This window comes from Schistocerca serialis, chromosome 2 (assembly GCF_023864345.2).
Source record: "Schistocerca serialis cubense isolate TAMUIC-IGC-003099 chromosome 2, iqSchSeri2.2, whole genome shotgun sequence".
Taxonomy (NCBI): Eukaryota; Metazoa; Arthropoda; class Insecta; order Orthoptera; family Acrididae; genus Schistocerca; species Schistocerca serialis.
Genome location: NC_064639.1, coordinates 629,560,601 through 629,576,112, shown reverse-complemented (window position 1 = coordinate 629,576,112; position 15,512 = coordinate 629,560,601). Strand labels below are relative to the sequence as shown.

Genomic DNA, 15,512 nt, shown 5'->3' with positions numbered 1-15,512 from the left:
CATAATTTAGAAGGATTCCCAACAGAACATCATCTAGTACGTATCACGTGGTTACAACACCATCCACAGAGAAGGTATACTTGGAAAGCACTTGGTGGTATGAACAGTTATCAGATCAACATGATTCTAATGAGACACAATCAAATAAGAGGCTGTAGAAACAATCCAGGTCCAGACATTGATAGTGCCCATAACATAGTGACAGGAGAATGTGATATGAAGTTCAAAAGCCTTCCGAAAAGAACTTGTGAGAAATAGGATGAAATGAGTAAAGGATGATATGAATAGGTCGGCATACGAGGAACAAGCACTAGAAACCTTGTAGACAGTTAGGAGTCCCCTCAAGGAGAATATCCTATAAGCAGCAAACGAGTGTAAGGAGATAGACTGCAAAGCAAAAAAAAAGAATGCATAATAAAGAAAATAATATGATCTAATCTGAAGCAAGACCAAATTGAGGGAGTACAGATTTAATGTCCCTACTTAATGTACTATGATTGCAATATTTCGGTTGCGAGTGCCAGCGATGATGCTCTACCGTAATTTGATACGAGAATGCTCTTTGCTCTGACGACAATGCTCTTTGCTGAAAAAAAAGGAGCATCTATGTTTTTTTTAGAATTGTTGGAGATAAGTTTGAATAAAGAACTAATTTGAAGTGCAGAGGTCAACATGTAATCGTGATTATCACGAATAAAAATTGAATTTGTGGAAGAAAGAAGATAAATATCGTTTACGAACCTTTATTCGATATTGGTTCCTCGGACTTTCATAAAAAGTATTAGTGTGTTAAGCAGTATAGTGCATAGTTATTTCTTCGTGAATTAGCAATACTGGGTGAATCTGCTACTGTCACGATCCGAACGACGCGCAATATTTCACCGACAGTTTGTATGTTCAAGACGTTCCCTTAGCGACCAGTTTGTTAGTCAGAAGATATCATACAGCCACTGTTGTTCAGCCTTATCATTCTGAAAGTGTTTCCAGAAATGAAAATTTACGGTGACTGTGAAGATTATAGCTGCTAAGAGAGACGGCGTCTTCATCGCGAGTTGTAGCAGTTTTTCTCCGACTCTGCTTGGCGTTATCTGAGAACCGGAGATGCAGAGACCTCCGACCGCCAACTCATCCTGCACCTAAGCCGTTCTCTTCTTACAGCAGCCACGAAGAAAACACATTCATCTATAGTAAAATTTTTTGACAGATGGTTTGTATTAGACATTTAAATATTATATAATGTATGCATCTAGGCAAAAAAATTCAAAGGAGAGTTTTTTAATGCAGTACCTGTCTTATCTTTGTCAGTTAGTTAATTAACAAATTTATCCTAGTAGCAGTTCACAAAGTAGTGAGGAATGAAATCAACCGAGAGTAAAAGAAGAGTAAACAACAATTCTTGGAGGACCAGTGCAAAGAGGCGAATGAAAAGATTAAGACAGGAATCTGCCTATTAGTCACTTAAACAGTACTTTGGAAACAGGCAAATAAAATCCAGTTGAGTCCAGAATGAAGATGGAATAGTATTACATAAACAGAAAGACAGAGTAGAAAGGTAGAAGGAATATGGAGGAAATAATGAAGATCTGATACTGGCGAACGCTGAGGAAATCTATCTGGAAGAAACGGAGGCTATATCTTGAGCAGTCAGTTAGAGGTTGCATTCTGCCAGCTAAAAGCTGGGAAAGCCACTGTAGTTGATGATACACCATTAGGAATCGTCAAGGTCGCTGGAGAACAGTGGAGAGCTGGTCCATTTCTTACGTTATACAGGGTGTTACAAAAAGGTACGAACAAACTTTCAGGAAACATTCCTCACACACAAATAAAGAAAAGATGTTATGTTGACATGTGTCCGGAAACGCTTAATTTCCATGTCAGAGCTCATTTTAGTTTCGTCCACTACGCTCAATGGAGCACGTTATCATGATTTCATATGGGATAGTCTACCTGTGCTGCTAGAACACGTGCCTTTACAAGTACGACACAACATATGGTTCATGCACGATGGAGCTCCTGCACATTTCAGTCGAAGTGTTCATTTGCTTCTCAACAACAGATTCGGTGACCGATGGATTGGTAGAGGCGGACCAATTCCATGGCCTTCACGCTCTCCTGACCTCAACCCTCTTGACTTTCATTTATGGGGGCATTTGAAAGCTCTTGTCTACGCAACCCCGGTACCAAATGTAGAGACTTTTTGTGCTCGTATTGTGGACGGCTGTGATACGATACGCCATTCTCCAGGGGCGCATCAGCGCATCATGGATTCCATGCGACGGAGGGTGGATGCATGTATCCTCGCTAACGGAAGACATTTTGAACATTTCCTGTAACAAAGTGTTTGAAGTCACGCTGGTACGTTCTGCTGTTGTGTGTTTCCATTCCATGATTAATGTGATTTGAAGAGAAGTAATAAAATGAGCTCTAACATGGAAAGTAAGCGTTGCCGGACACATGTCAACATAACATATTTTCTTTATTTGTGTGTGAAGAATGTTTCCTGAAACTTTGGCCGTACCTTTTTGTAACACCCTGTATACGAAATAGAGGAGCACCCAACAAACATTAAAAAATGTATCAATGTGCCAATAGCAATGAAAGCACTTGCAGACCAATATGAACAATATACAACTCTCAGTTTGGTAACACACGCCTCGAAGATACTGACCTCTATCATTCTAGGGTGGATAGAAGGCAGGATAGATTCAGTGGTCACGCAGAATCAATGAAAAAATGTAGGCACACAAAAACAATATTTGGCCTACGGTTGATCTTGAGAAAAAGCTAATAGAGGGGCAAGACACAATATTGCTTTCATCGACTTAGAAAAATCATTTGGCAGAATATACTGGCTACAGCCTTTTAAGATGATGGTAGAGACTTGCATAAAGTACGAGGACAGAATAGTAATTCAGAGACTGTACAGAGACGAGTTGTCTGTGATAAGGCGTGGAGAATATCAAGAAGAACCCAAAGTTAAGCAGGATGTAAGGGTTGTACACTCCCTCCTATCTAGTTCAGTGGATTCTTTCAGGCGGCAGTAGATGAAGCTAGGGAGAAACCAGGAGCTGTGTGAGGAATTTAAATTAATGGTAAGAAAATAGACAAGCTGCAGTTTACTGTTGTTGTTGTTGTGGTCTTCGGTCCGAAGACTGGTGTGATGAAGATCTCCATGCTACAATAACCTGCGTGAACCTCTTCCTGTCCGAATAAATAACGCAATTTACATTCATTTGAACCTGCTTCATTCATTCATCTATTCATCACCCTCTACAGTTTAGCACCCTCCCCCACACTCTTTGCGCTAAAACTAAATTGTGGATCCGCGATGTCTCAAAATGAGTTTTACCAACCCATCCCTTCTTGTAGTCAGGTGATCTGACCATCTAATCTTCAGTGTTATTTTGCAGCACCACATTTCAAAATCTTCTATTCTCTTTTTATCTGAACTGTTCATCGTCCATGTCTCACTTCCATATACGGCTGCAATCGAGACAAATACTTCCCGCAAAGACTTCTTACTACTTAAATCTATTTTCGATGGTAACAAATTTCTTTTCTTGATAAACGCTTTCCTTGTTGTTGACAGTTTACATTTTATATCCTCTCTAACTTTACCATCATCAGTTATTCTGCTGCGCCGGCCGGTGTGGCCTTGCGGTACTAGGCGCTTCAGTAAGGAACCGCGTGACCGCTACGGTCGCAGGTTCGAATCCTGCCTCGGACATGGATGTGTGTGATGTCCTTAGGTTGGTTAGGTTTAAGTAGTTCTAAGTTCCAGAGGACTGATGACCACAGATGTTAAGTCCCATAGTGCTCAGAGCCATTTGAACCATTTATTCTGCTGCCCAAATAACAAACTCATCTACTACATTACTTGTTTCGTTTCCCAGTCTTGTTTCTGAGAATCACGTGATTTAATTCCACTAAATTCCATTATTCTTGCTTTAGTTATGTTGATGGCCTCCTTTCAAGGCACTGTCCATTCCGTTCGGTTGCTATTCCAAGTCCTCTGCCGTCTCTGACAGAATTAATAGAATTACAAGTCATTGGGAAACTTCAAGATTTTTATTTCTTCTCGCTGAACTTATTGCCGATGATATGGCAGTGTTAAGTGATGATTCCGAACAATTATAAGAAATGCTGGTCCACATGGAAAACATCCTCAGCTCTCCATACAGTATGAAAATTAATAATGTTGAAACAAAAATCTTTGTGGAAAACATATACTTAACACTGTGCGACTGCACACCCTTGCGCACTTTGCTACCTAGGGAGTAAAATTTCATCAGACGGAAGGTTAAGGAAAGATATTGCATGCAGAATCAACCAGAGAAAAGCTGTTTTTAACGAGAGAAGAAGTCTTTTCACACCCAGGAGCATAGATAAACATCTCACGGGAAATCTCATGAAGACGTTTGTTGGGACTGTGCTGATGTACGGAAATGAAGAATGGACAGCCGGGATAGCAGAAAAACATAAAGTACAGTAGCAGCGCTCGGAATGTGGGGCTACAGCAAAGTGCTCAAGATTTCCTGGGTAGAAAAGCTATCAAATGAAGAGGTACTACGGAGTGGAGGAAGAGAAACCTAGTCTCCTGAAGGTAAAGAGTTTCGGGACTCATGGATCGTCCATGTGCAGAGACATGATAGTATCATTTGAAGCATGATGAAAGGACAGTAGAAGCAGAAAATAAAAGACGCAGTCCGAGACTAGGACACTGGAGGAAATCAGCTGCACCACCTTTACCGCTCTCAAGAGGAAGGACGAAGGCAGAAAAGACGGAAATGTACGGTAACGTGATGCTGACCAACCTGATTGTTGAAGAGGTAAGAAAAAGATCCTCAGTTAACTCGTGGACTCCATTTGAAGTCGTGCAAAATTCACTGTCTCATACTAAAGGAATGAATACCTTGTTTAGGACTCTAGTCCAATCTTTGTCTTTCTGGTTGGTTTCTTGCTGCTCGTATCTTCTTCTCGTGGGGAGAAGAAGGGGACAGGATCTTACTCACTTGCTCTATTCGTTGTTTATAGGTGTTTTACCGTTCTCTTTTCTCGCCCTTCGGTTTCTTATATTCGCATCTTAGTTATTGGATCTCTGAATCATATTCTAGTTCTGTTGCCTTAACCTGTTTTTCTCTGTATCTCGGAAAGTGCTGGAGCCCCGCCAACTCGGAGTGCGTCCTCCGCTGTCTCTCACGCGCTGCCTTCGTCGTCGCTGAGGCTTTTTGCATGTGTTGTCAGTGTGCGCGTTGGCACATTTAACACAGGCAAAGCGATGCTGCTGACAATTCGCGACGCGCCCTAGTTGCTGACTCTAGAAACACCGCGCCATTGTTCAGAGCTTCAAAATGGGAGTATATGAAAATGTAGAAGCTCAAAGATCTTCAATTCGACGTTACATGTCGTTATGTACCAAAAAACGAGGAAGACGAATTCCACCTTTCTTAAAGCAATTTTGATAGAAACTGAATCAAAAATTATTCGGGACTTCTTTTACATCTCTAATCGTCACGAAATACAGCACTTCTGTGAATTGATCTTGGTTTGGTTGTTGCAATTCTCTAATGCTTTGGTGCCTGACCTATGAACACGTGAGCTCTGGCGAGGAAAATTTTTTCCTATGTCTGCAAACTCTCTGTACTAATGAATTACACTACTGGCCATTAAAATTGCTACACCAAGAAGAAATGCAGATGATAAAGGGGTATTCATTGGACAAATATTTTATAGTAGAAATGACATGTGATAACATTTTCACGCAATTTCGGTGCATAGATCCTGAGAAATCAGTACCCAGAACAACCACCTCCTGCCGTAATAAAGGCCTTGATACGCCTGGGCATTGAGTCAAACAGAGTTTGGATGGGGAGTACAGGTACAAGTGCCCATGCAGCTTCAACACGATACCACAGTTCATCAAGAGTAGTGACTGGCGTATTGTGACGAGCCAGTTGCTCTGCCACCATCGAACAGACGTTTTTAGTTGGTGAGACATCTGGAGAATCTCCTGGACAGGGCAGCAGTCGAACATTTCCTGTATCCAGAAAGGCTCGTACAGGACCTGCAACATGCGGTCGTGCATTATCCTGTTGAAATGTAGGATTTCGCAGGGATCGACTGAAGGATAGAGCCAGGGGTCGTAATTCATCTGAAATGTAACGTCCACTGCTCAAAGTGCGTCAATGCGAACACGAGGAGACCGAGAAGTGTAACCAATGGCACCCCATACCATCACGACGGGTAATACGCCAGTATGGCGATGACGAATACATGCTTCCAACGTGCGTTCACCGCGATGTCGCCAAACACAGATGCGACTATCATGATGCTGTAAACAGAACCTGGATTCATCCGAAAAAATGACGTTTTGCCATTCGTGCAGCCAGGTTCGTCGTTGAGTACACCATCGCAGGCGCTCCTGCCTGTGATGCAGCGTCAAGGATAACCGCAGCCATGGTCTCCGAGCTGATAGTCCACACTGCTGCAAACGTCGTCGAACTGTTCGTGCAGATGGTTGTTGTCTTGCAAACGTTCCCATCTGTTGACTCAGGGATCGAGACGTGGCTGCACAACCCGTTACAGCCATGCGGATAAGATGCCTGTCATCTTGACGACTAGTGTTACGAGGCAATTGGGATCCAGCACGGCGTTCCGTATTACCCTCCTGAACCAACCGATTCCATATTCTGCAAACAGTCATTGGATCTCGACCAAAGCTAGCAGCAATGTCGCGATACGATAAACGGCAGTCGGGGTAGGCTAAAATCCGACCTTTCTTTAAGTTGGAAACGTGGTGGTATGCATTTCTCCTCCTTACACGAGGCATAACAACAACGTTTCACCAGACAACGCCGGTCAACTACTGTTTGTGTATGACAATTCGGTTGTAAGCATTCCTCATGTTGCCACCGGCTCCAACCTTATCTGAATGCTCTGAAAAGCTAATCATTTGCATATCACAGCATCTTCTTCACGTCGGTTAAATTTCGCGTCTGTAGCACGTCATCTTCGTGGTGTAGCAATTTTAATGACCAGTAGTGTATTATTGTCTTCCAAGCTTTGGAGCTTTCCAGCACACTCTTCAGCAAAACATTAATTCTGAGTTCGCTGTTAGCCATATGGACTTTGTCACACCGTTTTTTACTTTTAGTTGACAGTTCTTGCATGAAAACCACATTGTCTGATTCGACCATCTTGCTGTTTTGCCCAGGCACCGTGGACTGCACTTTCACTTCACAGATGGTTCACAAGATAGAAAGTAAGCTTTGGCATGTGATGTAGCCACAGTGGCTAGCATGTCTCGTGCCTTGTCACTAATACACAAGAAAAGACGGATTATGAATCACCATTTACTTTAAATGGATGAATATACTTCCAATCGTTGGTAAGTACCTTTTGAACTGACAAGCAAATATTATTACTGTTCCCTGAGAAACATGTTACATAACAGGGACAAATGTACGCTATCACAGGAAAGTACGCGGCACGTCGATGCAATCCTTTGTAGTTGCGGTATAGTTACCGGAACTTTCCCGTAATTACGCAACAACGTACTCTCACTTTCATCAGGTCAGTCTGTTCCACCACCCTTCTCACGATTTTCCTTCTCACGATTTTCAGAATCTGTCTTACGGCAGGTCAGAACAGGACGAAGCACAACACACCACCTATCTGTTGCTGCTCAAACTTTTCCTAACGTCCCGATGTCCTGAATGGATGGGGAGAAAGCCTTTGTAGAGTGCGGTTATGCAGTGGTTTAATAGTGGGCGAGGTGAGCGCTGAGCAGATATGAAACAGCTTTAGTGACTTACATTCTTCAAGTGAAACATAAAGCGGCAGTGCATCAGTAACAATGGTTTTTATGTCAGCACTGGGGGTCGTTGCAGCATTAGAACAGGCACATGGTACCCCATAATAAAGCTTTTGATATAAAGCGATGTAAGTATTTTCACAATGTATAGGCAATATAAAGGAGCTGTATCACAAGGGATTATGTAAAATTGATTTGCTGTTCCTTTACGAATTGAAAGTGTTGAAAAAATTTCAACCAGTACATCTACAACCAGAAGCAGAGAGAGAGAGATAACTACGGATGATCCACGGTCATTATTTAAATCACAGTATGATGAAGAAGTCCCAGACTCCGTTATAGAGCGTAGGGGAACGATGCGGGAGACTCGTACTGCCGTACTAGGCAAGGTCCTAGTGGAGTGGTTTGACATTGCATGAAGATGATACAACAACACCCAGTCATCTCGAAGCAGGGAAAAAGCCCTCTCTGCGCCGGGAATCGAACCCGGGACCCCGTGCGCGAAAAGCGAGAACTCTACCGCGAGAATACGAGCAGCGGATAATCACAGGACAGTAACAAAAAATATACTCTATAAATTTGGTGCTGCGGAGCGTTTTACCATACCACGTAGTATGCACAAGACACGTATTACGAGGCCTGTTCAGAAAGTAAGCTCCGATTGATTGCCAAATTGAAACCACAGTGAACATCAGAAATGTTTTACTTGTAACAATTAGCTACACCTTTCAGCTACTTCTCTACGTAGTCGCCGTTCTGACTTAGACTTTTGTCATAGCGTTGTACCAACTTTTCAATAGCCTCATCATAGAAGGCAGCCGCCAGTGCTTTCCGCCAATTCTCCACGCTGGCCTACACCTCGTTGTCTGTGTCAAAATGTGGTCTTCAAAGACAGCGGTTCATGTGACCAGAGATGAAACTCAGGGGGAGACAATTGCGGACTGTATTGTGGGTAATCTAACATTTCCATCTGAAAACGATGCAGGAGCATCTTCATTGCCCCTGCAGAATGCGGCTGAGAATTGTCGTGAAGACGAAACAGCACGACAGTTATGTAATGTTAGCTGCATAGCTTCAGGCGAAATTTATCACCAGGCCCTCGTACTTGGCGGCAGACACTATTTTCTAGACATCTTTACGCACTCACTGCGAGCTCAGAAATGAGAAGAGCGACGTGATGCTAACTGGGGTTATACTAGAGACACTACCCAACACATCTGTGCAAAGCTTTATCGGATTTTCATAGTCGTTTCCATTTCGCGACCGATCGGAGCTTACTTTCTGAACGCCCCTCGTATATCTAGGCATTCTTGTGATCACAGCCTGGGCCTGCTGCTGTGCAGCTGTAACGGCGGAGAACTGGGCGACTATCCCTCAGTTCTTTGCTGGGCCACTCTGACGAGGTTTCAGGTAACACTTGAATGTAAACCTCTGCTTGTACCTCCCTGTATCGATGTTCATTACTAATAAATGGCTCTAAGCACTACGGGACTTAACTGCTGAGGTCATCAGTTCCCTAGAACTTAGAACTACTTAAACCTAACTAACCTAAGGACATCACACACATCCATGCCCGAGGCAGGATTCGAACGTGCGACCGTAGCGGTCTCGCGGTTCCAGACTGTAGCGCCTAGAACCGCTCGGCCACTCCGGCCGGCACTTTAAGTAACAAAGTATTTTATCCTATTTCATGGATTATGATGTATATAGGATGGTGATAAACAGTCTGGAAAGCTTGTAGGGTGTTGTATGGCTGTATGGTACGTTGTGCTGAGAAATAAATATCACGGAAAAGAAAAATCAATACCTTGCACCTTTCCCGAGTTCATTAGCATTCCAGTTAGCCAGTCAGGCCGTATTGTGCGCAAATTCAAAAGGCGCATCACATTCAATTCATGCCAGTTGTTTTCATAGCGCAGGTCATTGCGCGCGAGACTGCTCAGCTTCTGTCTCTTATTCAGTCCTTCCTACCATCCACTGCCAAACTGTTGTGTCGCTCTCATGTCAGGTGTTAGGAAGAACGCCTTTGGCGGCAACATCTCACGCAGGCCTTTTAATTGTCGCGCCGCCTAATTTGCTAACTTCAACTTTTATCAACCCGAGGATGGTGTAACGTATGAAATATTTTTCTTAACAACTATTTGGCAGCACAGACTACCCTGCAAACCATTACAATCGTTTCAGATTGAATCTGACCATCCTACAAAACGAAAAACCTTACCATTTATTTGATCGTTTTGCCAGAGTGTTGTACCTGGAAACATGTCGGTCACTGTTCCAAGTCTCGTTCATGACGGTGTGAAGAGCCCATTACTAAAGGGCAGTAAGAAACACAAAATTATGGCTTCTTGAAATAGTGTTCGTAGCATAGGAGTTTATAGAAGGAGTTTTTAACTAATTAAAATTTTAGTGGACATAACAACACGAAACATTATAGTCATTCCTGAAGTACCATTGTCACATTGCAGCTGTCCAGTAAAAATTGTCCACCATTCCAATCTAAATATTAATTTCAAATTTAAATCAGAAAAATATTACATTCAGTATGTTGATGAGTGATAGGAGAGAAAGGGAAGAGGGGGAAAAAGTCGTTTTATTATTGATCTGTGGAGAAGTTTGTTATATTAAGTTGACAAAGAAGTTACAAGACGCCATTCAGCTTCTTGTGCCGGGCACGAGACTGATGGGGGCTACATGCAGTCTAGGCGTGGAACAATTGGTCGAACAGCAGCGAGTCCACAACCCATGTTGCCATGGCGAAAGGATAAAAGTCTTATATTAGTTATTTTGCGACATTTCTGGACTGACCGACATGCATGATGTATGTATGACGCTTTTTTTAGGCAACAGGAGTAAAGCTGTGTAGCCTTTATGACTGGCTATTGTTGTTTTCTGATATTACTTTTCAAATAATACTGTTGGAGAATTAAAGATTGCACGCGCAGTATCTGTAATGTTTCACTCAATAACATATTCAGTCTTTCAATTTAGAATACGAAATGATTGAAAGTGAGAATATTTATTTTCAGTCAGTTCGCACAGGTGCATTATTTAAATTGTTGCGTGAAGCTGAGACAGTTATTTGTTCCTTGTTTTGTCATTTAGTCATATTGTTGGGACCTTAACGGAGCCCTCAGCAGCCGAACTCTTTTAACGGCAGTCGAATATCTACTATAGGCCCTCGGTCTTCTTTTAAGTGGTAAATTAATATTTGAAGTCGATTTTAGTTATAGGCCCTGCTGGTGGTTCTACTACCGCGAGATACGAGCTGCGGACCAACTACTTATCACTACAGAAAGACATTAATTGGAAACGTGGTGCCGAAGCCATGCAGCAATGGAAGAAATCCACTTCGGTAGATGAATCTTATTTCACAGTGTACACATGTGGCTGAGTATACACCTCAAGAATGAAATACGACTAGGATTCAATGAGTATTATGGGCAGACATAACATGGTATTCCGTGAGTCTCGAGGTTACTCTGCAAGGTCGCATTGCTGGCAAGCATTATGCGACCATTTTGACTGATCAGGTCCCTCCTGTGGTACGATGTTTGTTCCCCAGTGGTGATGTTCTGTTCCAATACGACAACATCCTTTTCCACACAGCTCACATCTTGGTTTTGTGAGCAGGAGGATGAGTTGTGGCAACCTCCCTAGCCACCATGTCACCAGATCTCAATATAATGGAATTTCTGTGATCTACTTTGCAGAGCAGGGTGCGAGATCACTATCCACCTGCATCGTCGCTCTCTGAGCTTGTCACTGTTTTGCAGGAAAAATGGTACATGATTCCCTTGAAAACCGTACAGGTCTTGTATTTATTCATTCCGAGAGGACTGGGAGCTATTTTCAATGCCAGCGGTTTTCCTGCTTATATTTAGGCATGGTAACAAGTTGTATTCTGGTGTTCCCGTAATTCCTCCCCCCCCCCCCCCCCCCGCCCCCACACCTTTTGTATCTAACTGCAATTTGTGAACTTGTATGCGTTTATTTATTAATTACTATATTTTCCTAAATAACAACACAACACAACACGAATTAAACAATTTTTAAAGAAGGGACTAAGGTATCTGAAATTATTTTTGCTGTGTAGGAGCATCTGGTGTGCAGCAATGGTATTGTAGGGATTGAGGGAACTGACACACCTACCAATACGAACAGAAATGCATTGACAATAATGGTTTTTTCTTACATTAATACAATTAGGTATTAAACGGAGTTTTTTCTGTCTATTTGATGTCTTTATGTAAATCAGTGTAAAGCAGGTAAACAGTGGTAGTAATAAGTGTGCGAGAGTGTAATTAACACAAAGGCTGACAGAATTAACTTCAGAAGGAAAAGCAACTTTCTTTACTTGGCTTTCATCTGTGTTTGTGAAGTATCGACACGTTGTGTCTTACCTTCCATCGATATATGTAATTTTTTCTTTATCTTCGGGTTTCCCCTTTTCTTGATAAGTTTCGTATTTGTAATGGAAGATAACATAGCCCACTGGATTACATTATTGGACATGCTACTTGTTAAGTGCAATTATACAGGTGATATTATATTTACTGATGAAAGCGGGTAAACGTATGTGATAATAGTAGCAAATATGTTTCATCATAAATGGGTCGAAAAACGATTGATTTTCTAAGTAAGAAGCTACCATTGATGTCAGACTGAAATGTTGTCCTAATTAGTTCAAATGTATAACTGTAACCTCTATGATCAGATCACCACCTAATTGTGCTCAAATTTCACTATTGATCTTCCTTAGCAAGCACTACTTCAGAACGTTACGTGTTACAATTTGTGTGAATGAGCGGTGTCTGTTCTTTCGGACACAGCACATTGAATCCGCAGCTGTGATACGTCTATTATAAATTGAGAGTGGAGCGGGAAGACACAAAAGGAAAGAGAAAACAGTTGTTGTCAGCTGCCTTTGGACTTTATATGGATTCAGCGATACCGCGTGAAAATGTGTACTGGAGCAGAACTCTAAACCGGGACCTCCACCTTAGATTTACATGATATTTTACTGCTACTCTTGACAGTTAAAGGAGATGTGCCACGTGGCCTCTCGCCTTTGAGTGCAACACTGCATTTGTGTCTATAGTAAGTCACCAGTTGATTCCAGTACCCACGGATCATCTCGTAGATCTTGACATCCCTGTACAGCTCGTTGCAGCTCAAACGTTATCAGTGGGTTTCTCGTACATGATAAGTTTCGTATTTGTAATGGAAGATAACATAGCCCACTGGATTACATTATTGGACATGCTACTTGTTAAGTGCAATTATACAGGTGATATTATATTTACTGATGAAAGCGGGTAAACGTATGTGATAATAGTAGCAAATATGTTTCATCATAAATGGGTCGAAAAACGATTGATTTTCTAAGTAAGAAGCTACCATTGATGTCAGACTGAAATGTTGTCCTAATTAGTTCAAATGTATAACTGTAACCTCTATGATCAGATCACCACCTAATTGTGCTCAAATTTCACTATTGATCTTCCTTAGCAAGCACTACTTCAGAACGTTACGTGTTACAATTTGTGTGAATGAGCGGTGTCTGTTCTTTCGGACACAGCACATTGAATCCGCAGCTGTGATACGTCTATTATAAATTGAGAGTGGAGCGGGAAGACACAAAAGGAAAGAGAAAACAGTTGTTGTCAGCTGCCTTTGGACTTTATATGGATTCAGCGATACCGCGTGAAAATGTGTACTGGAGCAGAACTCTAAACCGGGACCTCCACCTTAGATTTACATGATATTTTACTGCTACTCTTGACAGGTAAAGGAGATGTGCCACGTGGCCTCTCGCCTTTGAGTGCAACACTGCATTTGTGTCTATAGTAAGTCACCAGTTGATTCCAGTACCCACGGATCATCTCGTAGATCTTGACATCCCTGTACAGCTCGTTGCAGCTCAAACGTTATCAGTGGGTTTCTCGTACACCTCCCTTTTGAAGCAACCTCATTAAAATCCCAAGGACACTAGTCAGATGATATTGGACGCTAAGCCGGCCGCTGTGGCCGAGCTGTTCTAGGCGCTTCTGTCCGGAACCGCGCTGCCTCTTAGGTCGCAGGCTCGAATCCTGCCTCGGGAATGGATGTGTGTGATGTCCTTAGGTTAGTTAGGTTTAAGCAGTTCCATGTCTAGGGAACTGATGACCCCAGATGTTAAGTCCCATAGTGCTTAGAGCAATTTGAACCAGTTTTTGGTAGGCCAAGGCTCACTCCCTGCTGTAGGTACCACTGGACTATATTGGTGCGTCAGGTGTCATGTTACATCCAGTTACATCAGCAGCAAAGTGTGCTACATCGTACATCTACTGCATGCTCCAAAAATGAATGAGAGCCGAACCCCGTTAGGTGAGGGCTCACTCGAGAAGTTCAATTTCAAATATACTTGTAATCTCTGGCAAATCGTTGCATGCTGAGGTCAGCGGCGGGTAGTTACCTCGCTTGCACGGCAGTCTCACAACCGATATGTTATCACTAGATCATCCTCCTTCTACTATCGTGTATTTTAATCAGTTCAAATTTGAACCATTAATTACGAAAAAGCCTGTACAACATTATACGTAACTGTGTACAAATTGGCAGCACTTGGACGTCGCTCCCTACCCTGTTGCAGAATTCCCCCTGGTGCCTCTGTTCCGCTGCTTCTTCAAGGTGAGAAACGTGTGTCCAGCCCGCGGCAAGCTCCGGCAGCTGAGGCCAAACGACGACGACGACGACCTGTCCTACTCACCGCATCTGGAGGAAAAAAACAACCTTCGGTCCACCGCGCAGGGCTACCAGACCAGCTCGGAACAGAGCGGAGAGGTTTTCGATTGGAAGCCTGCGGCCTGAAGAAAGATCTCTTTCTGTCATAAATAACATAAGTGAAGTTAACATTAATTTGCAAGTACACTCATCCGATATGTTATAAGGGGCTGTTCAGTAACATGGAAAGAATTTCTGATCAAACGAAAAAGAATCAAGATAAATTAAAGGTCATATGTAGCTTTTAATTTTACGCTTACAGGAAAATTGTTTAGGATAGTAAATTCATTCGATCTCGTAATTTTTGTGAGTGTGTTATTAAATTTTCTTTACTGACAATTAGGGGCTGGCCTGAGTGGCCGAGCGGTTCTAGGCGCCACAGTCTGGAACAGCGCGACCGCTACGGTCGCAGGTTTGAATCCTGGCTCGGGCATGGATGTGTGTGATGTCCTTAGGTTAGTTAGGTTTAAGTAGTTCTAAGTTCTAGGGGACTGATGACCTCTGCAGTTAAGTCCCATTGTGCTCAGAGCAATTTGAACCATTTGGCAATTAGTGATCCATTTTACCGCAGAAAACGTTGAAATTTTAAAGCTCCGTTGTCTCCACTATTTGGTGCAGCCCATTAACAATGTGTTTTACGAAACAGTCTTAATGAAATGTGCATGAAGTGAAATAACACCCGTTTGTAATAATTTGAGCTTCGATGTCTATCTTAAAACAATCTCTGCCCTTTGTAGACACGTTCAGTGTCAAAGTTAACTTAGCAGCTGAAATTTAAGAGGTGGAATAAATTACACATGAGGCTCTATTGAAGGGAAGTAATTGAGACCTTAGAAGTATCTGAGAGTAAGTTAAGAATAATGTATTTAGGTGATACAGATCAATCACAAATCGTCTTGTTAGATTTAACATACTCTCAAATGGCATGTGGTCC

General features: G+C 42.4%; 1 protein-coding gene across 1 annotated transcript in view; it reads left to right on the top strand.

Moving 5' to 3' along the window:
- Positions 1-14,917, top strand: part of LOC126455648 (uncharacterized) — a 38,285-nt gene extending 23,368 nt beyond the window's left edge. Inside the window, exon 3 of the mRNA XM_050091413.1 lies at positions 14,448-14,917. Within this exon, the coding sequence (XP_049947370.1) occupies positions 14,448-14,665 (218 nt within the window). The 3' untranslated portion in view covers positions 14,666-14,917. The remainder of the gene's footprint in view (positions 1-14,447) is intronic.
- The last annotated feature ends 595 nt before the right edge of the window (positions 14,918-15,512 follow it).